The following is a 25,421-nucleotide window of genomic DNA, read 5'->3' on the forward strand; positions in this document are numbered from 1 at the left end:
CACAGTACAAGCAGAAAATAGTAACTGCAGAGAAGAGCATATGACCACAGCAAAGCCACTGCCATGTTTCAGGGAGATCTCAGCCCACAACAGAGGAACACACAGGGAATTGCAAGCATCTTTTCCAACCTGTTGCACAGCAGAGTGAAATGCCATTAGCCATTGTGTAAATGGGATTTTTCCCAGTGCCAGTGGATGGGACTGTGCTCATAGCTATGCTTGGCCTTCAGGTGGGAGGACAGAATTCCAGTCTCAATAAAGGGCCTTCTTATTGCCTGTTAACTTGGTCTTTTGTCAGCTGTAGCCATACTCTCAAATCCAATCTACAATTTTGTTGCAACAAATCACTTATTTTCCACCTAAGTACCTCAAAAACAAACCCTGAAACATCCCACTACATGTCCTCACTTAAAAAAAACACAAGCAATGCACAAACTAATTGATCGACAGAGGGTGCATGGTGGAAATTAAACCCACCTTATGAATCCCATTCATGAAATGATCAGTCTTCTCTCCTCTCACTTTCCCCATGGCTTCCCTAAGCGACAAGATTTCTCTCTCTAGGGTTTTTAAAAGACAAAAGTATCCTTTATTATGTACAGGAACAAATCCAGGACCATGTGTACACTAAGCAGATATTTATTAATATTTGATCTACATATTCATCTTACCAATGTTAGTGACTCCTCTGACTGGCTTCCCGTGGCCAAAAAAGAACAAATAATTTTTTAAGAGAAATCTGAAGCTAGGAAATACAACTTGCAGATGTATACAAGCCAGTACCTCCCTCTCACCCCCAAGTTTGGCAGACAGATCTTTCAGAAACAGCTTGTGGGAGGTGGCTCTGCAAGCAGGAAGGCTTTTTAAAGCAGTGCACAGGTACAGGGATGATTTTCATGTCAAGAAAATAATGATAAATCCATTAAAAATCCTACTCTCTGCAGTGATTCATGGACCTGTGAAGTTGAGAGACCACTGGAATCCCATCCCAAGCAAAACACAGCCCAGGGAATTTAATCCATTTGTTTTTGCTGTTGTTTTGCACATCCTACTTCATTAAGCCTTTAACTTTTGACTAACTTAAAACCTGTATTCCAGAATTAAAATTAACTTAAAAGTCACGGTCTTCAGGGCCATGTCAACACTGCCTTGTGTAAAAAAGACCAGAGGGCAGGCCACTAAAACATGACTGTGCAACTGTATTGTTAAGAGCCTGCTGCTCAACCTCCTCCATATCCCATGGAGGGTCCATGTCATGCAGTAGGAACTTTTCCAGGAAAGAACTTGGCCCACCCACTTATAAGGGAGCATTTCCTCATGTTTCACAGGACAGGCATTGGCTGTATCAGCATGGGTGTGTCTCAAGAAATGCCCTATCCTGAACCCAGCCCATCCGTATTGCAAGAAATGCTCAGTTTGGATGCAAGATAAGCTGGAGAATGACCCCAGACTTGGAGCTGTGCTCAAAAAGCAGCCCAGCCATAACCTACATGCCAGAAAACCCATGATCACTCCTTTGATCATGCTCCCATCATCTGAAGCACTCTCATCAAAAAGCAAATGGATGAAATCCATCCTCACACAGAGCATAATTCTTCAGGTGTAAGAAGTGGAGTGTATTATGCTGTTTGGGAGGAAGGGGAACAATTATGCAGTGCAGCGCTATTAAAATCAGCCATATAAACTGGTTGCTCATCTAATCCATCGCACTGCTTGGCCCACTTGCTCTTTTGAGTTTCTGTCTTGTACTCCAGCTGCAGCTGCCTTGCAACTCCCACTCCTTCTTCTTTACTGTCTTCATATAAATCAAAAATCCATCAAAACTCACTTCTTCAGTAATAAATCAATTCTTTGGATTACTCAACCATGACTTTGTAGCTGCAAAGGCAGATTATGTCTGAGCACCTGGATGACAGCAAGCAACAGAGAAAAAGTATTTTAATAATACTTAAAGCTCACAGAGGACCTTTTCTTCTTGGCACATCTGAGCTTGCCAGAAGGGCTGTACTATACTAAAAGAAATTCTCATTTCTCACTTGACAGTCACACCCCCCTACCAAAAAAAAAAAAAAAAAAAAAAAAAAAAAAAAAAAAAAAAAGAAGTCATTCCCAGGCATTCTTATAGTTTTCGGTGCTATTTTCTCTGTTTGTATGCTGTATTCATGGCTTTCTTTCCTGAAGACAGATGAGTACTGAGTACAAATGTCAGATGCAGACTAGAAATGCTGGGGCACACACAGCGCATTCTTGGTTTCTTCTAAACATCAGACATATCACCAATTAAAAAAGAAAGAAAGAAAAAAAACCACTCAGTCTCCATCTACCAGCTTTCAAGCAAAGATAAGGAAATACCTCAAACTTTCCACAAGGCCTCATATTAGCTCCCACCAAAGCAAGGAGAATCCATCCTATTGTTTCCCTTGCTAGTGCTGCATCGCTGCATTCCTACAGAGCTTCTGAATTTGTTCAGAGCTTGTTGTCGTTGTTGTTGTTATTGTAAAAGCTGAGTGTTACACAAGACAGAGAGCTTGACAGCTTTCCCACAATCCTCAGCATGTGGGAATAGCGAGTAACAAAGTGTTAACACCTGCCAACTGGTGGTTAGGTGTACATGTCTCTGTTAACAACAAACACTGCTGCTAGCAGTCATCAGAGCAAAGCAGCAAATCTGTTCCCTTCTCCAGCATGGAAAACACCAAACAATAACAACAACAACAGAAAAAAAAAAAAGGCACCTAATTGCTTGATTAAGATGTATCAGTGTTGGAAACTGCTGATCTAGAACATTGAATCTCTGACATTTACTTCACTCTTGATTAAACAGAAATGTTTAAAACCAGTTATTGTGCAGGCAGAAGCTCAGAGCACTGTGTATCATCCAGGGAATTGTGGCAGTGAAAATTTTTACAAAGAAACACAATCAGAACCACCTCCTCTCTGCTGTTTCATAAAAGCATCAGATGCTGAGACTCTCTGGCTATTAGGAAAAAGGGATGGAAGAGCACTAATGAAGGACTAGGAGTCATGTAACTCCTTGGAACTTCCAGGGGAACCTTGTGGAAAAGTACAGCTCCTGCTCTGAAAAATATTGCTAGACACGGAAGTCGGGACTGTTTCTTTATGGTGAGAGGGATTAATTGTGTACTTTTAAAAAGCATGTTTTCATTTGGTGATTTCCTAGGCAGCTTTGTGAGCCAGGCATTGATTTATCATCACCGATTTGCATGTGACTAATGTCCTAGACCTGAGGCTAAAAGCCTGCTTACTCTAGATTTGCCCTCAGTAGCCAGATTGCTTGTTTTATTGCTCTTTGCCCATAACAAAAATGTAAGGGAGAAGTGAGTCAACTCACTCATCCCAAGTAAACTAGAGATTGCTAAGTCAAAAGGAAGGAAACTTTATTAATATAACAGTACTCACAAAAGCTGTCCAAATCTCCCTAACTGTACACACAGAAACTCCAGCTCAGCTGGGGAGAAACATTAATCCTGATTTTCATCAGAATGTATTTCTTCAGTAATTGCTATCAGGAAAAGAAATTAGCCCATTCTTTAGCAGTAGGGCAGGGGGTGGGGGTGGAATTTCACATTTATGTCTTTTCCCTAAACATATTCTCTGAAATAATTCAGACAGGTATGATTGTACCTGATTAATCAGATTATGGCCAGGACAACAGATAATTTTAACCTACATCAGTTCCTGAATCTAAGTCACACAGGAGGAGGAGGGTGAGTGGAAGGCATGAGTAACTTCTTTTGATGGTTCTACCAATTTTTGCCAGCACTAATGTTACATGAAATAAAGATTTCCAGTAGTCAGCACCTTGAAACAGAGGGCACTCATTCTCCTTATTTCATGACACAGCAAGTATTTGAAAATCCTATAAGCAGTAGACAGTTAATGTCAATAAGTTTTCTTACAAAGGCTGGCAGAACACTGTTCTGACTCTAAGCAACATCATTTACTAAATTGCTATGGTGAAGGCTCAAACAACCTTCCATATAAAGCTCCCTGCAGAAGGTTCTATGGATTAAAATGGACAACTTTTTAGTTGGCCAAAAGTAGTTTTCTCCACCAGGAATGGAGGAATAAGGTAATGTACTTGCCTGCCAACGTGAATATTGACCAATTTACTGAGATAGATATTTCCAGACAGGAGGGTTTTTTTGTATGGGAGGTTTAGGATCACCTGCACCAGAATAGTATTAGAGGAAAATTTCTAAGCTTTGTGTGAATATTCAAGCCCCTTAGCAGATGAATTTAGAATTTCAGTCACATGGTTTCTGTGATTCAGCTATTTGTTAGTCATCCTCTGCCCATTATATCTCAGGAAAGTTACAGATACCCATAATTAGAAAGGCAATCCCCCTCCTTCTGTCTTTTCTGCCTGTTCTGTAGATATCATGGCACCTCCCTCCCTTACTTACCAGAGGTCTTGTCTTATTTCTTCCCATTCCCCTCCCAGCTAGATTTATTTCCTTATAGTCTTACCCATTTTATGCTCTTCCCACAGTCTCTAGATCCTACCCCATGTTTGGGATGTTCCAAATGAACAGCTGCCCTTGGAGCCCTCTTCCATCCTCCCTTTTCTGAGCCCAGCAGCTCTGCCTGGGTCCTCGTCTCTCTCTCACACAGGTTTTTATCAACAGTTGCCTTCTGTGCTCCCATGGGCCTTATTCAATTCAGTGCTATTCTCGCACACTCTGGGAGCATGATGCGAGAGAACTGGGTTGCTTCTGTCTAAACCTCTCCTGAGCTAGTTTTCTGATTTGTCTGAGTTGTTGATCTGTGGAGCTGGCACTTTGGTTCTTCCTCCAAGTAACATTGCTACCTATGTTATTTCTGCTCTTGGATCATTCCCCCAGTTCTCTCTCCTTTGCTGCATCAAACAGCTTTCTTGGGTTTGCCTTGCAACCCACTATCTTCTCTTCTTGCTGTTCAATCAACTCCCACCATCCCTCTGCCAGGGATAACTGTATTGATCAAAAGCAAGTCTAGTTTTCCCAGTACTCCATGAAAAGTATTTTTGTATTTTCTATTTGGTACAGAGCAGGGATCTCTGAGCTACCAAAGCCAGAGGGCCAACTGGCATTCAGCCTGAGACAGTGTAGCTCCTGTTCACAAGCACAAACATACAGAAAATGCTGTAGTGAATTGTCAGTGTCTGATCACAGCAGGCAAATGGGCATGCATCTCTTAAATCTCAGATTTATGGCCCAGGTACTGGGAAGCAAGAGAAAACTGAGAAGGACAGGTACATACATGCCCTTATCACACTGAGCACACTCTGAATGTAAGGATGAGAGTCTCTCACACAAAAAACTATGTCCATTTAAAAATACTGTGTAACCTTCCATTTGGAAAAGACACCTTGGTGGAACATTTCAGATCAGCACTAAATTCTCACACTCTGAATACCATAAACATCTCACACCGATGCCTGTAATGCCTCTGCCAATTTACAAATTCTTCCTGAGCTACTCTTTATTTGGTGACAGAAGGTTTTTTATTGGCTCATTATCCCCCATTTGTCCCAAACACACAGCATGTGTTTTTTACCTGATGATGACCCTGCCTTCTTCAGGACAAGACACCCCAAGACACCCCTTGTCCAGCAGCACTCCTACCCCTCAGGGTGTTTGCTGGGCATTGCCAGGCTGCCAGGCAGACAGGTGCACACCAGAGCAGTAAGGTTCACTTAGACCCTCTTGATCTGAACTTTATCCATTATGTTTCTTTCTGAAGCAACTATCTTCAAGGCAGGTTGGCTCTTTGTTCAGGCATCTTGCAACACCTGAGACCACAATATTAGAACACTCCAGCAGCAGAAGAGATAAATCTAAATGCAGAAAACCACAGCACAGTCTGGTATTTAATGCACAGAGCACATGATCTTGATTGAGCACACAAAGCCTGACTCCATCCACGAGTCTACCAGGCAGTGAGGGCTCTGGCAAGATCTGATTTGGCATAGTGAGGTCACATGCTTTCCCTACTGACAGATGCACAGTCCTGTTTTAGTTTTAACATGAACAGGTTAAAGTATCTTCCTCCTGTACTATATTCAGGTGATGACTGAAAGCTACATCTTCTAGTGTTTTCCCATTAGGTCAATAGCAGCCAACAAAGGAGCATTTGCTTCTGGCTCTTTAGCTGCATAGCAGAAATCAGCTGGTACAATACTATCCCAAAGAGGGGGGAATATAGAGCAATTGAAATGCACTGCCAACAGAGTAATTAGCAGGAGGATCGGGGGTGGGCACTGACTGCCTGCCCTGTTCATCAACCTCACTGAGGGACTGAGTATCTAATAGAACTTGTCAGAGCTAAGATGCAAAGTTCTGCATACAGACATCTTGGAAGTGAAATACTCTTCCTGTATTTCGGGAAATATGTCTGTTTCTTGGTAGTCTTTGAACAAAGGGATGAGTTGTCCATTCTGTTCCATGCTAATCTTAAGAGTTCACATTACAGGCTCTACTACATTGCTTACAACTGGTCTATCTGAGGAGCAGCTGGGAAGGAAATAGTTGTGGTGGTGGTGATGTGGACAACTAAAGTTTAAACAATGTAAGGACAAAACAGGCATGTGAAAAACACTTCAACACCTACCTTCTGGCGAATCCAGGGTGTTGGTCAGTTTAGATTGTTTTTTGGAGGGATAATGCCTCAGTGCCAGGCAAGTCTTGTTTCTGTTCCTGTAGACCAAGGCTCCAGCGTTGCACTTTTGATATCCAATAATGCATCCAATTTGTCTTTCATCCCTCCCCAATGCTGTGCACAGCCTTTTCACTGATGAAAATCAGATAACCAGAGCATTAATAAAAAGGGATATTTTGGTGTGATTCTAAAAATCCTCCAAGTGGAAGACACATAGGCTTACTCTCTAGACTAAATTCAAGACCTCCCCAGCACAGAGCAACGAAAGTAATCTTGTGCTAGTGCTTGTCAGGGCCTGAGCATTGGAGTTGTCCTGATCATAAGCACTATAATCCTGTCAAGAAGCAAATATATAATCACGTATCACCAGTTCTTTGGGCTATACAATTAGCTAAAGGCCCTGCATCTGTGTGATCAGATCCTTCAGAAGGAAAGGATATAATGAAAACAGTAACTTCTTATTTCCAGTTCCTATTTTGGTTTCTACTCTTCAGCACACAAAAAGATGCCTGTCTTACCCATGGCTGCCCCAGCATTAGACAGGCTGTGTTTCCAGGTCGCTTTCTCTCCTTTTGTACCATGTTTTAGTTTTCTGCTTGTAAGAACAAAGCCAAGGGTCTTGGGGCTATTTGCATCTTTGGGGGATTTGGATGCACTGCAGGGCGAGGCTGGGCCTCATTTTAAGAGAAGGCTCCAGCCCACACCAGTGCCAAGAGGCTGACTAATGCAATTATTTCCTTGCAGAGCAGCATTTTTCAAAGTGCTGATTCTTATTAAGAAAAAGGAACGGATTTGGAGCTCATATTTTGATCTGGTGCCCAGGATTATTTGGAAATTCTTTTTCCTGGAACGAGACTTTTTATTCCAAATTTCTCCATGGTGGGGAGAGAGGGTTTCCTGGGCAGAATTAGGATAATGATTACAGCCTGTATACAATCAGTTCTAACCGCTGTGGAACTCCAAAAATGAATGTTATTGCTCAGTGGCTTCATTGAAAACAGAAGTATTATTTAACCAGAAGGATGGCAACACATGGAAATAGCTCATTATCATATTTTCTCCCTATTTGAAATGTCACATTGAGTATGTATCTTTCACGTCCACTACACTTTAATTAATTTGGACTGTGTTTAAATATATTACACAGCATGCTTTATTACAAAATTCTGACACATTCCTATTGATGAAGCAGGGCTTTCCTTCAAACACAAGTAAAAGGCAAGCAACAGTGCTAAATATTGTTTTAAACACAATAAGAATACCACATCATCTCTGTGTCTGCCTGTGTTTTTCTGTGGCATGGAACATACAGAGCAAAAACAACATTACATCCAAAGCTTGCTTGCTGTTTATTGAAGGGACAATGATGTTAACATTATTATTCTAGATCTAAATCTTAACCACTTACCTTATTTACATAATTGCAAGACAAACATATATTTTACTCAATGGCTGGAAAAGATTCCAGCAGTGTGATTGCCTAGAAATTAAAAAGTAGAATTGCAGGGTGTATGTGTGAGATGAAAATGGCTTGTTTTAACACAGCTGGTGTATCTCATCTTCTGTGCAGTTTCAAACACAGCACTTACAAGGATGATTGTCCTCCTCCACCCAGGTCTCCAACAAAGTAGAGGATTTATTTCGTTTGCTAACCTTCCTTTGGAATGCAATCACTCCAGAAGTTATTCCTGATTTATACTCAAGCAACTGGGAGAATCAAACCAGTTTTCAAAACAATGTAAAACTGAGAGTTCATTCGACTTTTAGCATTCCTTGGTCTGAAATCTGCTATTACTCAGAATTCTATGCTGAATGGGATCAGCGATTTTGTAGAAGGTGTGACTAACATCTGACTGATAAGATGTCATCTCTGCACTACTACTTCTGTTGAAGCACTGATGTATTAGCTACTGAAGTGCTGTAAAATCATTTGAGTTTGAACCATCTTGGGTACAACAAACAGTGGTTCTATTACACCCTATTATCCCAACCACTAGATGCCACCAAGAGCTGAATGCGTTTGTATCAGGAAGGAATCTTTCCTCATTACTCATGCCCCATTCAGGAACTACTTGGAGACAAGGCTGGTAAAAGAGACCTGATTCATTCCCTGGGAGCCAACTGAGTGGTGTACCTCACACAACAGCCCTCTGCATGACATTACAGTCAACCCCAACAGCTTGTTCTAAAACATGTTCCAGGGACAGCTCCTTGGACTGTTGCTTCCTCATCCATCCTCCTAAGAGAGCAGTAATCAAAGTTTTATTATCTGAATCATGGATTCATATTTTTTTATTATTATTTTCCCTAGCAGATGGCCTTTTTCCAAAATAATTTCACAAGCAGAGATTCTTATCATGAGGAAGGTAATACTGTTCTGAAACAAACTCCCAGATGGGACCACGTGGAATAAATGTGTTGTTCCTTAGATAAAGGGAAGGCGTTAGACTGCTGATCACTGTGTGGAGGAACAGCACGGCCCCGCTCTGTGCTATTAAATACTCTACTACTTATTCTTCTGCCCTGAGTGTTCTCTTCTCACCCTACATAACCCTTTCCTCACAAAACATTTACACAAAGAAGTAAATTTTTTTTTCAACATTTGAACAAGAACAAAAAAGTTGTGTATAACTGCAACACATGTCTGTCTTTAAAAATCTGGATTTGTTTTATATTTAATTCATTGACTGAATTGTAATAAATGAATAAACCTAATTTGGAGGATAATAAAGAATATGATCTGTGTTGCTGATGCCAAAAGCAATAACTACAACTTGGTTTTTACCAATTCTTTGCTCCTTCGGACCCAAGCATTACTGCTGTGATTTTTTTCTGTATTTTAAGTGTTTTGTTTATTTGATTTCTGCATTAAAGGAACACTCCAGTGTAATATAAAAGGATACTATAATCACGATGTCTAATTACAAAGAAAAGCTAAGAGTCTAATATAAAAACATGCAATAAAAAAAGAATAACTACCAGATCAAAACCACCGACACAACAATCTGATGAAGCAGGCTAGGAAGCAGTGCTCAGCTCTCCCCCTTACAGGGTATGGGGAACCAGAAAACTTTGCTGTGTGAGAAGATTGAGGGTACTGGATAATCTCATCTAGGCTCCCCCTTCCATGAAGGCCTGGACAAAAGGACCTTCCAAGATCCTTTCCAGCCTGGGCTGCTCTGTGATTCTATAAGATTGGAAGATCTCGATGCATGGCTTTCACATTAACTGCAGCTTTTCCTCCTTGGCTTATTTCTAATTTCAAGAGCTTGTTCTTACTGTTTTGTTGGGTTTGGGGTTTGTTTGTTTGGGTTTTTGTTTGTTTGTTTTTTCCTTGGTTCCCAAGAGTAACAAATGTGAAATGGTATCCTTTTGGCTGCTAGTGGGCAGGATCTTGTGTTCTTCACACATTTAGATTTTCCATCAAAATCATCAGGAATGTATTAAAACAAGCAGGCTAGTTTCCATCTCTTGGCACAAGTCAATGAAGCATTTAGATGTACATGAAACACAAGACAGACTATGCAACTGGCAGCTTCTAAAAATGAGTAGATCATTTAAATATGTTCCTGAAGCAGCAATGTTTCTTTACCTGGCCACAACCAACCCTACTAAAAGAAACAGTAAAATTGCAGACAGCCTTGCTATACACAGCTTCCCTCAAATTAACAAGCAATTTAGGTTTGTTTTGTAGACCTTAAAAAGTCTGAAGACCACCTTGTATTAAAGGCAGCTCATTACTCTTGCCCATATGCAAGTGGACACGAGTCTAATGTGCCAAATTCCAAGCCTGAAACACTGTTTAACCATAAATCCCCACACGAGACAGAAGCGTGAGTGACTTAGTTGGATTTGAAGATAGAAGGGACAAAAGAACAAAGTAGAGCCATCAAAAGGATTTTTCAGATTCTCAACACCATCAACCCAGAGCAAGAGCTTTACTGAATCAGCAGAAATTATCCTGCAGAAAACAAAAAAAAACAAAAAACAACAAACAAACAAACAAACAAAAAGAAAGAAACAAAAACCCCAAAAAACAACAACAACAAAAAAATCCACCCCAATCCACAAAAGTACTCCAAATTCCCAAAAAACCCTTTATGTTTTTTTGCATCTCATGTGTAGGACTTCATGTTTTTGTGTAACTTGGCAGTAGAGCAATTTTTAGCGAAGATACCAACAGAAGATTCATCAGCAACCATACTGACATCTGAAGAGGCATATGCTCACAAGAAGTATTTTGCCTGTTTGGTTTAACCTGATATTTAAACACACAAAGTATAGATATACCTTGGATAATGTCATTTACCTTGTGCACAGGTGTATGCTTATGATTTTAAGATTATTTCGGCACAGCAAAAACATTTAATAAAATCCAGATAATGATACTATAATTATGAGACTGACAAACAGAAACATTTGAAAGTGCATTGGTTGTTATTGTTATTTCTGTTTCACTTTAGAAAGAAATTTTAAGTAGGCTGGTTGGCTTTTTTTAGCAGAGGACAACAGTCATGAGACAAACGTTACTTAGAAAAACATTCTCTATAGATCAATTCCTTCTAACTCATTCTTCCATTGGCAGACCTCATACATTTTTCCACGTTGATTTTGTTAAGGTGATTAAATAGCTTTATGAACAATAGAATTACCAGTGTTTTGAGAAAGGGAGAAGCATTTAGACAGATAAAATATTTTTTTCACAGGAAGTCTGTTACAATCAATTGGCTACAAAGATTATGCAAATAGTCAGATTCCCCTGCAATTTCAAAATATGTTGATTTAACTAAGATTTAAGCAAACTAATTGCATTGTTCAGGATAGATTCTAGATCAGAAGAATTCTGACTACATTTGCCAGGCAATGATGGCCTCCATTATTTGCAATAGTGTTCATTCCTTTGCTCTAGTGTTCCCATTCTGCATGCAACTTCCTTTGATTTTATCATTGCTGCAATTAATTGTCCTAAATCTAAAACAGTACTGGAAATAGCATTTTACTTGGTCAAATCACACTTAATTTGCAAGAGATTCACTGCAGTGTAATCTCTGATGAAATGTTTACAAATTGCCTGTGGAGGAGAACTAAAAGCCAAAAGGGGTGTCAGAAATAAGCCGGTGGAAAGGTCAAATGTACCTAACAACATATACCATGCCACACTACAATCGTGTTCATCTCTCTCCAGGATCTTCAGTCCTACCAAGAATTACAGCATTTCAGTTCAGTTCTATACACTACACCTTCCACTCAAAAGACAAAAAAAAAATAGATTAATCTGCTATAAAGTAGTAATGATGCAAAAACTAATTGCTGTCAGCATCCTGATGCAAACTGCTGTGTAAATCTAAAATCTTTATAATTTCTTTCAGTGAGCTTTATCACCAAGATTTGTTCGTGCTTTGAGTTTTACCTTCAATTCCCTCATACCTCCATGTTCCACCTGCGTATCTTTGAGACAACACAAGTCGCTGCATGATTTTCTGTGGCAAACTCTAACCCAAAGAGGAAGAAATACAGATTTAGCTTCAACTTATTCAGTGTGCATGTTCCCCACAGTATAACTTTCAGAAGCAGAAATCATTGCTGCTACCAAAATAAATTAAAAATGTTGATGTTTCTAGAAACATCTGGAAAAAAATCCCATCTTTTCCTGCCTCCTCTTTGCCAAAAAGGACAAGAAATGAAAAGTATGTCAAAGGCTTCCACATTATTGCCTTGACAGAACAAGTTGCTTTTAGGCTCCAAGTAAGAAATTGAGCTATTATAGTTTTTATTTCTAGATGGCTCTAGAAAATTCATGGCAAAGGGAGTCTGTGATGATAGGCTCTGGCTGTAGACGGAAGCTATTCATCAGCTTGGAGAGCACTCCAATAATTCTGGGATTCAGTAGGCTCACTAAATAGAGACAACACTGCTAGGCACAATGTCCTATCTAATACTAATAAAAATTTTAAAAGCAGTAAAATGTAAACATATTCTCTTAGAGAAAGATATGTCTTAAAGCCAGCAGTATACGCACAGTTTTACAAACATAATGAGGTCTTTATCCCCAAAAACTTGTCCTTTTTTTTAATTAGTATTATTTGAATATACAGTAAACAACACAAAACTTCAGTGTTCTGAGAATTAGGAGGACTTGAACAGATTATTTTTCAGTAGAATTCATAATCTATCTATAAATCGTATTGTTTCCTTACTTAATGGCCTCTATACTACCAAAAAAACAGCAAAAAATTCCAAGTAATGCTACTAATGGCTTGTCAGTCTCTGTGTATGAGAAGAGTTTGTACCTCTGTATCTGTTTGTACCTCTGTACCTCTTTGTACAGAGAATCAGCATGATTACTTGCAGGCACAAATGGGTCATCCAATTGAAGATTCCATTTGGCATCCTAAAAGCTGTGTCTGGCTTTTTGAAATTCTAAAGGGTCCTTTTTGGAGGAATAACACAAATTAGAAGGCATTTTAAAGAGGCTACAAAATATAAACTACATAGCTATATATATATATATAAATTGTAAATGAAAATATATAATAGATGCATCCAGAGTTAGAAAGAATGGAAAAGGAGAGGAGGGATAGACTGGGAGAAGAGAGAATATGTCCAAGGTAGGCAGATATGATCTAGTTACTCTTCACCTTATAAATGAATCATAACAATTCTGAGTAGAAGAAGATGACAACTAACCTTAATGAGAGGGAGCACATGAAAGTCAATAAATACATGGGTCTTAGAGACCTATTTATTTATTTAATCTGGCATCTTGAATCTACTAAAGAAAACAGAGATGCTGGAAGCCATTGGAAGAATTCTGTGAAAACCAATGTATGAAGCAATTTGAGACGTTCACTGATGACAGCATCTGAACAACAGAGACCTCCACCCAAATAATATGTTTCCTTTTTGCATCTTGAGTCTGGGTGGAATAAGGGGGTGGTTAAGAACTGAGCAGTGGTATGTAGACAGAAAGATCCATAATTCTAAAGAACTCTGGGAAATAATAAAGGAGATGGTAATTAGATTATGGCATCCTAGAGAACAGAGGGAATTTGGGGCTAAGTAGTGGGGAAAATGGAAGGAGTGAAGAAAGAAGTTAAAGTCTGTATAAGATGACAGAATTTGTTGCGTAAAGATACCCAATTTCTCAGCATCTCAGGAATGCAACAAGGTTGTGAGAAAATCCTGTTGAAACCTCGATCACTGCCTTTGCCACTGAGCTCATGTTCCAGGCTTTCCGCTTGAATCAGACTCTAATGTAGGACATTTTAATTGTGATTGCTGGTCCAGCAGAAAATGATGAGCCTAATGGACTGGTTATATTTAACACTGCAGAGAGAACATACAGAGAAGGGTGGAACATCAAAAGGAGAATCAACAAAGTAAAGAGTTACCTGGAGTCAAAGAGGAAGGAAGTAGGTGGTAGAAGTGGGGCAAACATAAGTTGGAGAAAGGAGGATAACTTTCTACTTTTGGATTGCTGCATTCCTTTACATATATTTTCCCAAATCTGCTGGTTGTGTTGTGACCTTGGCTATCTCAGTTCAAGTTCAGACTGATTTTTTTCATTGTTATTGTTTTGGTTTAGTTTCTCTGTAAAAGCAGGTATCTACCAAAGCCTACAATCAAATTTACCTTAAGTAGACAGCAGTGCAAAAATGATAGATTAATGGAACTGCTGAGGTTTGAAGGGGCCTCTGGAGATTGTCTAATACAACATCTGTGTCCAAAGCAACTAGAGGCACAACTAGAGAGGCTGGTCCAGTAAGGTTTTGAGTAACTCGAAGGATGGAGGCTCCTCAAACTCTCAGGCAGGTTGTTCCAGCAGTCAACCAGTTTTATACTACAAAAGTTGTCTTTTATGCTTACATGGAGTTTCCTGTGTTTCAGTTTGTGCTCATTACCCCTTGTTCTTACACTGAGCATTATTGAGAAGAGTTTGGTTTTGTCTTCTTTACCACTGCCTCATCAAGTATTTTTGCACATTGAAAAGGCCTGCCCCATGTTCTCGCTTGTCTAGGGTAAATAGTTCCAGCTCTCTCATCCTCTCCCAGTGTCAGATACTTCAGTACTTTAATCATCTTCATTACCCTTTCCTGGACACTGGGGAGACCAGAAGAGGATACAGAACTCCAAGTTCTGGAGGAACAAGGATTGAGGAGAGGGAAGGGAAGGATCGTCTCCTTTGACCCATCTGTTCTGCAGTATGGCAAATAAGAGAACTATTGTAGGGGATTAGCAAAGGCAGACTCAACTTATTACATTTGCAGAGAAGACTATGAGAAAAACAGGGTGACTGCTTGTGTCAACAGTCCAGCTTGGTTGCACCAAAATATCTCACAAGGTTTCTCTGGTATAGACCTTTCTGCCTCATATCTTTCTCTCAGACTATGGCAAAGACTCAACACCTAAAATCCAACATCCCAAGTAAATTTCAAAAAATCCTTCATATTTTTTCAGGATTGTTTATCAGAGTTGCTCACAACTGGTTACAAGACCTAGATCTGTAGATCTTCTAGACTTCTAGAAGATCTGTAGATCTGTAGATCTACAAGACCTAGATCTGTAGATCTGTAGACTTCTAGAAACAGCAGAAGAGCAGCTAGCATTATATAACACAACTACAAGAAAGAAACCTTTTTCCACAATAAATATCCCAGCTGATTAGAAGTAAATGTACTACTCGTCAGAAACTAGAAAAAATTACCACCAAGATATTAAAAATTATCATAAATTCTAGAAAAAATACTTCACAATTTTCCAGGGCCAAGTTTACTAGCATGCACAAACTGAGATGAGCATTTATAGCCCTTCTTTTCCTCTGTCATTACAGTGCACACTACCCTGCCTATGAACACAAAAATCTCTGTTAAGGTACGAGTCACAACAGGTGGTAAGCACTGCAACATTTAAGGGCTTGTTTAGATGGCAAATGAAACCAATCCAATTAAGTCAATTGTAAATCACACTCTTAACATTTCATCAGTAGTTAGCATGAGACAGAGATTTCAGTGCCATTTTAGTACAGCTAAATGTGATTTCTTTTTTCAGCTTAAATTACACCAAAACTAGGGTTTACAAATAGACCTTAATCAAAATATTATTAATTAGAATGCAGTTATTTCCTCTGGTTCTTGTTACCACATAGATGAATCCTGAGACTTTGTAAACATATGCATACACACACAGAACACTCACTGGTTCAGTGGGAAGACAGATTACAAATTACTCAGTGCTGCCAATTAGTGAACAAGCAGGGCAAAAAAAATCTGCAAATAGAGGCAAAGCAGAATGCTTCACAAAATGTATGCTGCTTCTTTCACTTGAAAAATGTCATAACTGATACTGTGAAACATCTTACCAAGAGAACCAGGGAATATCCTGTAACAGTAGATATCAGAAAATATATGAGAATATATAACACATAGGAAAGAAATTCTCATTACAGCCCTGGGTTAAATATTTAGCAAATATTCTCAGAAGAGACACATGTCAGCTTGAGATACATATCAGCAAATGTCAAGGGAAGCTTTTATGCTGATGTATTGACATAATTGTTCAGGAATACTGCAAGTAATTTTCTGTAGGATGCCCTAAAACAAATTAGCGCTACTATATACACAGCCCCCCGTTAAGCTTTCCACCAGCATTTCTGTGGTCAAGTTATACCAGTACAAATGTGCAAGAACCAGCAAATCTTTAACTCTGCATATTCTGCAAAAAGTTTTCAAATAACTTCCTGTGAGGATTCAACAGAAAATTTTGACCTGCTAAGCTCATTGACTCAGGGAAGAAAAACTGTGCCACATGACCAATAACAAACAGGCTGTACAGCTTAAATTACCAATATTGAACACCTCCACAAACCACAGAATAATTTACAACATATCTGTCAGCTGCAAAGACTTCTGAGGAAATGGCAGCCAACTGGGAGGCTCTGCGTAAAGAGGCGAGATTCAAATAAGCAAATGAGGCAGCTTTAATACTTACGTAAGTTAGTGCAGCATCTGTGTTACTTTCACTCTCTTGTTAGCAAGTGGGACTATTTTCCATGGATCATGTAGAGCCTGTGCTCTTACATGGAGCTGCTTTCTGTATCAGGGAATCCCAGCCATTGCTATGCAGGAGGGGTATGGCCAAAAAATAAATAGATCTTCACAAAATTAGCATCACTGGTGTTCAGTTGGAATTCAGTCCCTAAGGGACAAAATGCTGCAGTCAGAGTCAGGATGACTCCAGGCAGATGCCATATCCACTGTGTGGATTGGTTTAAACATGAATGTCTGGTTTAAACATGAATGTCTGGGTGAGTTCTTGCCACCCCATAATGACCTTATATTTTCAGATGCTGGCTCAGTGTCAAAAGACATGAAAAGGGGTGTGATTACTCTCTGCAAACATACCAAGGACAAAGTATATGATAGGAGGAAAGAGGAATGTAAAAACAATGTTGGCACAGCAATACGGAGAAGTCAGCCAGAAATATGTTTAGATATTAGAAAAAAAGATCATAAGCTTCAGGGAAAAAAGTGACCCTGGGGCAGATATTGCATAAATATAACAAGAGAAGAAATCCTTTCCTCATTTTTAAGATGGTTGATGCTAAGCATAATGCAATGTAATTACTTGTTGCGGGAAGAGACAGACCTGGGAAGATCCCTCTACTCCTGTCAAAATTTATATATATAGATGGAAAGACAGATGTAGAAAAAGGTAGGTTGCACATAGCAAGGTGAGCCTCAAAACAATGTGAACAAAAGCAAATATATTTGCTCAAGGAAAAAAAAAAAACAAAACTAAACCCAGGAGTGAGTAGCTAACATAAGCCATCGCGTTATAACTTTGGATGCTGTTTTTTTCAAAATATTGGCCTATTGTTGTCATGCAGCCATTATGAAGAAATCACACTGTGAAGCAAGAAGCCTTCCTGCAAACCAGGATGGTGAGCACAGAATCAGCTGCAGTTTTTTCACTGCAGGGGTTTCTTGAAAGGAAAAAAATAATAATATGATCACTGGTTTTGTGCACACACACTAAGAAAAATTCAGTTTGCAAACAATGAACATCCTTTGTGTTCAGTGTTGGCAAAGCAATTGATTCTAGTTTGAGATTGGACTTGTGCCACTGCAAAAGCAGTTTGTCTTTTCTGTTCTGAAAAGTACTGTAATGAAGAGCTTCAACAGAGAGGATTTTTATCATTAAACTCTGTCTATATTTTCTTTCCATTTCTCTAACATCACCAAAAAAAGTATGGAATTCATCATTCCAGCATATTGAGAAATAAAGTAACTCTGAAATACTGCAGAAAATGTTAGAATTTATTATATAACCAAAAAAAAAAAAACAAACCCAAAAAAAAACAACACTGCAAAACCCAAAGACAAACACAACAAAACAAACAAAACAAAACTTCTCCAACACTAAATTTCCAGTATACTGTTATCTCCTTCACTCACAGGATTTTCTCTTTCTTCCCCAACATTCTGGAACACACAAGGATATGACTTGCCCTAGGTCCAGTAGGTCTTAGTATACAAGCTACACACATGGTGTAGTAACAGAGAAAACCCCATAAATATCAGATGAGAAATAAGTTCACATAAATAGAAAAGATTCCTAGAGTGCTAGAGAGCTTTTCTTTTGTATCCTTATGTGTTTCCTCTCAAAACAGATACTTTTATATATCCAAGCAAGCAGAATAAATCTGCTTGGAAAAAAAAAATCTGTTCTTCCAATGGCATATTTATAATAAAATATGAGTAATTCACTATAAAAATTGGGACCTTACTACAGGTTTCAGAGCCCAAAAGCTTCTTTATTCTTCACTGTGTCAGTGTGTCTAATAAAAGATTTCACTTCTCCCTGTGAGTGCTGTACTTCTCATATCCTCAGACCATCTTGGCTAGAACAACCCCGCTGCATTAAGACTTTCAGACTTAAAACTTGACAGACATTTCTTTTTAACACCTTTTTATACAAAAGCAATAACAGCAGGTAGTAAACTAACACTGCTGCACAGCATGGTATAGGAAGGAAGTGCTATAAACCCTATCACAGTTATTTCAGTGAAAGACAAGGCCATCATTAGTACTGTATTGATCAACCTCCCCCTCCCATCTCCACTGTTTGAAAATTCACTCAACATTATTATTGCTGCCTCAGACAGTATTATTATAACAGACCTGCATTATACAATAAGAGGCTTTGGTATAATTGACATCTGAAGCACCAGGGAGCTCGAATGTTTGCTGCTGGTTAGAATGAGGTCTCCAGAGGGACACTTTCTTCCTTGCAAAAGGGGGTATCACATAGCCATTGCAGTGTGTAAATCAAATCCTCAGTGACTGCTGTTTTTTCATTACTTGACTGTGACCTGGAACCAGATCCTTACAACACTGAGCTGCTGATTATCCACCTCTGGAACTCACAAAAATACATTGCAATGATGAACCAATACTTGGAAATTGGGTAAAGCTAATGACCTATCTGGGTTAAAACAACAGAAACTTGTTTATTTTTAAGCCTAGTTAAATAGGAAAATTGGATATATAATCCCACTGTTTGGTGCTGTGGAAAATCTCTGGCTCCCATGCATAGCTGGGCACAGGCCAGACACAGGAAGCACAGGTAGATTTAAAGCATCCATTCCTCCTTCCCCCAACCAAATTAAGCTTTTGCCAGAGGTAGTCATTAAAAGACGCACATGTTGCACATTAAAGGCCATGTGGAAATCAAAGCCAGCAATTTACATAGGGTTTCTGCTAGTGTGAAAGCCCAGGCACGCCTGGGACCTCCATCTGGCAGGAGGCTGAACACAGGAGCTGATGCAGGCAAGCGCACATTGAGTCCTACTGAGCCCTGTCCCTCACTGGCAGCTGCACAATGAACAAAGCACATGAGCAGAATCAACCCCCAGACAACACATTAGAAAGGCCGATTTTTAATGTCTGACCAGAGCTAGCTTGAGCTAGTGGTAATGATTTATAAGTGGGATTTTAGCCCACAGAAAATACTCTACGTTTGCCATGGTATGGGGAAATTCTCCTGCATACCCCAAAGTCAACATCGTTCACAAAGTTCATACCCCACATCAGCTGACCTGAGGAGGAATTCCACCCACGCACTACTTGCATGGATTCACAAGCCCAAAGGCCTCCAGATCACTCATTTAAGTTGTGACTCTTGGGGTGATTGTCAGCTCCCCATTCTGCCCATACCAGCTAGGTGGGGCACAGCCAAAGAACAATATGTAGCTTCCCTCCCTGTTGCCATCTTGGCTTCAAGGAAACACTACAAGCTGGCACAGGTCACAGCCACTTATTCTTAAGCCAGGACCTGAAACTGCACTGCCAGTACCTGAACTGAGGAAGAAGCAGGCAATGGGAAAGGCTGAGAAAACAGCAGCAGTTTTCTTAGGGGAGTGAACCCTCAAATCCAATAGGATTGCTCAGGCCATTTGAAAGTGTCAGGTCTGCCACCCTCACCCGAGCCACTTCCAGCAAGGTGGCATGGATGAGTTCACATGGCAGGACAAAGATCACATTACTGTGTCCACAGCCTGCTACCCTCCCCAAGACGGCTGCTTTCACCCTTTCCTCGGTTAGGCAGAAATAACACAGTTTTGCAGTATGGACCAGTGCCTGCTTCCCACGCCAATCTGGATTCAAAGCCTGACATCATGCTAGTGGCTGGTTGCTGCTTGGCTTTAACTTACTGGGCTGGTGTGGGTAAGGAAGCAGGAGGAGAAATTGCTTTACATGATACAGAATGTGTATCCTTACAGTCAAATGAAACCCTGGTGCTTTGTGAGTAATGAGTCAGGCAAAGGCAGGAGGGGGCTGCTTGCCATCCTCTTAGGGATGGATAGCTCTGGTTAAACAAGCAGAGAAGCAAAGGGTGCTGGAATAGAGGCCAGATGCAGGAGAAACAGGATAAATTTGCTGCTTGCATGGAAGAAGAGCACATGGAACTAATTCTACCCAGGATCCAACAGCAGCACCACTAGTCCTGCATTCAAGAAAAGAGGAGATGTTACTAATGGAGTTTGCTTAAGAGGAAGTGAGAGACCCAGAGCCCTGTCTGCCATGAGGAAGGCTCTGGGCTCTTTTGCCAGTCACTGCCAATGCCCTGGGCTCCCTCTGGCACCAGCAGAAGACACAGGGATACACTGAACTGAGTAGATGATCCAGCAGCCCCCCACATTAATACTACAGTGCCAGCATTTGTTGTCAATACCCAGGAAAGCAAGCAAATAAGTCTCAGCACTTATACTGAGAGAAAACAACAGAAGTCATAGCCCTGAAACCTCAATGGTTCTCTCCTGCAATTATTTTGAAAAAAGACCCATCTTACTCTCCTGTATTTGTACTCAGCAGGTGGAGGTGAACTTATCTGCTGCCTGTGATGTTGGCTTAAGAGCTCTGCTTAGGACACCATCATAATTCTTGTCTTTCTTTTTTGCTAATGGTTGCATACCTTTGATTAAAACCTGCATGGTGCATTAAAGGCTAAAACAGATGATGAATGCCATGTAGTACGTTGCGTTAGATCAGAGTTGATTAGAATTTTTGATGATCCAGCAGCTCGAAGAGGAAACTGCATGAGCAGTGAAAATATTCAGCTGTTACTGTTGTAGTGTCTTTTGTTTGACACAAGATACAAAACAGTAACTAAATGGACAATGTACTCTCTTGGTCAATGAATAGCTTTATAGCACAATAGAGCTCTGTAAAGAAAAGCTGGTGAATTAATCAGTCCAAATATTTGTAAGACTTCTTGCTTGTTTTCAAATGGGTAACCCTCCCCCCACAAGAGATTTGGAGCCTGATGCTAGTTAGCTTATTTTTCATGACTGCAAATTTAACAGTCAAGTATTTTAAAGAAACAAGCTAACAACAAAGCCATGTAGTAAGAATTAAAGATGCTGACCCAACTGCATATCACATCAGCATCCAAACAGATATCTTTAGTAATCTCTGCCAACACACCAGTTAACTAATACACTATTGCTGCTCTGGGTGAAAAGATTTAGTAAAACAGGACAGATCAGTTGCAGAGGAGGAAGCTGCCTGATTAAACATAATGCTGGCAGAAAACTGGCAGTATGAGCAAACCCAGTGTGCCATGGAAGGAGGTTCACTTTCTAAGGTCATCCAAAATATGAAAGAAGAGTGCATAGAGCAGGTGTATTGAATAGGAACAGAAGGAAAGAGACAGAAATGAGTAAGGAGAGATGGAAGAGAGAAAATAAATTATTAAAAAAGAATAGTTTTTATGGTACTGATTCCAAACAAAGATAATGGATTTTATGTTCTTGTTGTAATCTTATTAATTTAACATCAATATTTTTTTTTCATATGTAGCTTTTGAAGATCTCTTCTTCCATTAGACAAGTTTTAAATAAAGTTATTGCAGCATTTTGTAAGACAGGGCACAAGGTATTGGCTCACTATTTATAAAAATGTTGCTAAATACCATCAGTTACCTTTCCAGTCAAAATGAGATTCAGTAACTGTCTTAACCTTTCCATATTGGTACACTGATGTTGCAATAGTTTCTTTGTCAGTTAATGCCCCAATATGCACTTCTAAACCAGATCATGGCACCCTGATCAGTGGATGGCTGAGGTTACAGAGCTGAAGGGAAGTTAAATTCAAGGCCTCTTTCTTCTAAAACTATAGTTTTAGAGCTGAGTCAGAAGTAGAAACACACATTTTTAACAAGTATTGATATCATCAGGTTCACAGGCCATTCTAGTGTTCAAGTTAGAGCTGCTTTTCAAATCATACTCAAGATATGTATATATACACACACACAAATTTGGAATAAACTGTGAAATCTCCTCTTAGATTTAAGAAGGGACAGCTGCGTAGAAGGCATACTTTGAGGAACCCAGAAGTAGTAAGGGAAGTGCACAAAGGCCACAGAAATGAAAACATTTCTATTGGTATCACATTCAAAACTACTTCCACAACTGCAAGGAAGCTGTAACTTGCTTTTGCTCCAGGCTTCCCTAGGATGTGGGGTTCAGAGGTCTGGATCCTGGATCCTCCTGGACAAATGCTCTGTTCACCATGCAGAGAGGTATGAGTTCTTTCTCAAGCAGGCTGTTGTTTGAATCCTGTACATAAGATTCTGACCAGTTCCTCTCTCCTGCATGTACTTTACCTATTCTTGCCTGGATGATTCTCTCTGAGAAACTTTCCTTGTGCTTTCTGTCCATGAAGATATGAGTGCCCAAGGTAGAAGGAAGCCATCAAAGGCCTACTTGACTTAAATATTCGTTCATCAGGTTACAGGATATCTGTCCCTGTCTAGGCCAGTGTGAGCTTTTGTCCCATCAAAGTGCACCATTACTGCTATCCAGACACACTTTTCCTAAAGTAGGCTGCTGGAATCAGAGAAAAAATAAAAACAAATTACAACAAATCAGACCAGCATTTCTAGCTGCAAAGCATACCTACTGCCTTTTTTCAATTTTTGCTACCCACTACTCGTTGCAGCAGATTATGTTTTTAAAATGCACAAGTGAAAAGGAATCACCCTAGAAAGAGGGTGAAACAAAAGCAAAGAACTGCACAGCTTCAAACAAAACTAGCATGACAAGCCAAAGAAGTAACTAAATAATCTCTTCTCTTACGGAGAGAATGGGTTTTGATTCCCAAAAACTGTATCAAATTTTTTATGCATTTGCACTCTGCTCTGGTTACATGCACTTTCTCCTTCATGTTTAAAAGGGAACATACTCCAAAGGCACACCAGCTAGATTACATGGGCACGTTATAAGTTTCACAATCTTGAGAGCATTCTACTTTGATCTCAGAAGTTGATTGTTGGAATCCCACAGAGCAAAGAGATAGCACAGGAGGGTCTTTTCACAGATATACACATAAGGAAAAATTTGCGAGATTTCTGTGAAATTGCTCTGGTTTAGAATTTTCTCAAGTGTTTCATTTCAACTATAAATAGAAAACAGAATCTCATGACAAAGATGTAGCTGACATAGTGTGCAATTTATCATCTGTGAGCACATTTCTGAGTGCCTGTCTCAAAGCTGACATGCTGTGTGGACTCTGCAATATGATTATAATATATTCCATGACAAATTCAAGTAAAGGTAGCTGAGATACAAACAATCCACAAAGAAAATTCCCCATTGCTTCTCCTGATCTGGACTTCTTTCTGATAACAGATAACCTTGGGGGGACAAAAAACTTCCAGCATAAATGGAAAAAACATTGTTTCTCTGGATTATTTTCTACCATGCTTTTGCCATGGATTATAAAAACCTATTCCTGGAAGCATACTCAAATAGATTTGGCTTCTTTCCTACCTATAGAAATACCACAGACATTCAAATTATCCATAATATATATGCAGACAGCCACCGAAGTCAACAAAACAACATAAACAAAAACTACAGTACCTGATCCCTGGACTGTCACTTTCTTTCAGAGTATTTTTCTCCTCTGAACCATTTCTAGCAAGAATGAAAGAATAATGTTTTACAGTATAATGCTCTTATTCTCCCACATCTCAGAGAGCAGATCCACAGCTGTAAATATAGGCTGACTGTAGTAGTACCATCACAACTGAAAGAAGCAGATGACTTCATCTGCTAGAATCTAGTGTAAAGTGTCAAGGGCTGTAGGTGATTTAAGGCTCTGGCACCTTGGAGGTGAGGTGCCCAGTCTCAGAGTCCAGATGGTGACAATTACAGAGGAAGTTCTAGATTCAGCCTACTTGAATATTGGCTTCAGAGACCATACAGTACTGAATGAACTTGGATAATCACAGAGAATTTTCTTTTCTTTCTTGTGCTGCAAGGGCAAACTTGTAACTTTGCTATTATAATAGTCAAACAGTTTAAGGGTTTCCTTGTCTTTGCAAGCCACTTTCCGACATTTTTGCACAGTTATAAAACCAAACTGTTGAGACTGGCTCAGGCAGAAGTCTGGATTTGCCCAGGGATAACTGGTAGCAGTTTAGCGCATTGTTCTTCTTTCACAACTCTTGCAGCAAACTAAAGCAACAGCAGACAACAATTTCTAAAAAATAAGACCCTGACCAATACTTGCTGGATTTTTCTTCACTTCCTGCTACTTCCTGTAGCATCTGCTTCTCTTACACCAGTAGCACAGACTCCTGCAGCTGGGAACAGCAATAGACTCCTGCTCTGGTGGATGTGCCACCAGAGGACAATGAAACATAAACTGCATCAGCATCCTGCTAATGGAGATTTTTGACCCCAAGCCGGGCAGGTGAAAGCTCCTGTGACAGCCATAAACACACTTAACAGCTCCAGTGAAGAGATCTAGATCTGTTTAAAAACCACATAAACTCTGCTCTTCTACCCAGCATTACACAAGGATCAGGCTGCAACTTCTCTTCTTGTACAGATCAGACCCTGGAAAGCCAACAACTTCCACAGTCCTAACAGACAAAAATTCACTGGTGACCTTGGTGTCTGAGGCAAGTACTTCCAGTGGAGAAACCTTACCCAAAGCTGTCAACATGCCATTGGCTTCATGGTCATTCACACCACTGCACCTCTATGCATCTCAAGAAAGGGGGAAATCCAAGTTCTGAGTAATGGCTCATTCAGATGAATTTGATGTCTCTTGGGCAGAAATTACAATGTTCTTTGGCAGATGGCAAGCTGCCATTGAGTAGCTTCCACTCTTTAGGAATGGTTTTCACTTTTTCAGGTCTATTATTTGCAAATGCTATTTTTAAAGTCTAGAGAATAAGAATTAGTTATTCAT

General features: G+C 39.7%; 1 protein-coding gene across 17 annotated transcripts in view; it reads right to left on the reverse strand.

Moving 5' to 3' along the window:
• LOC116183231 (uncharacterized) overlaps positions 1-25,421 on the reverse strand; it is a 274,914-nt gene that overhangs the window by 89,028 nt on the left and 160,465 nt on the right. For 14 of the 17 annotated variants that reach the window (XR_014952730.1, XR_014952741.1, XR_014952739.1 and 11 more), the window contains one exon: positions 6,613-6,792. Coding sequence is in view for 2 of the 17 variants with exons in the window: in XM_085571524.1 (XP_085427650.1) it covers positions 478-560; positions 6,613-6,792 (263 nt within the window). In the remaining 15 variants the exon portion in view is untranslated. Of the gene's footprint in view, positions 1-477; positions 561-6,612; positions 6,793-16,647; positions 24,843-25,421 lie in introns of those variants that run through there. The other 3 variants (XM_085571524.1, XM_085571525.1, XR_014952742.1) reach the window with 2 other exon arrangements.

Source organism: Lonchura striata, chromosome 2 (genome assembly GCF_050655825.1).
Source record: "Lonchura striata isolate lonStrDom1 chromosome 2, ASM5065582v1, whole genome shotgun sequence".
Lineage (NCBI taxonomy): Eukaryota > Metazoa > Chordata > Aves > Passeriformes > Estrildidae > Lonchura > Lonchura striata.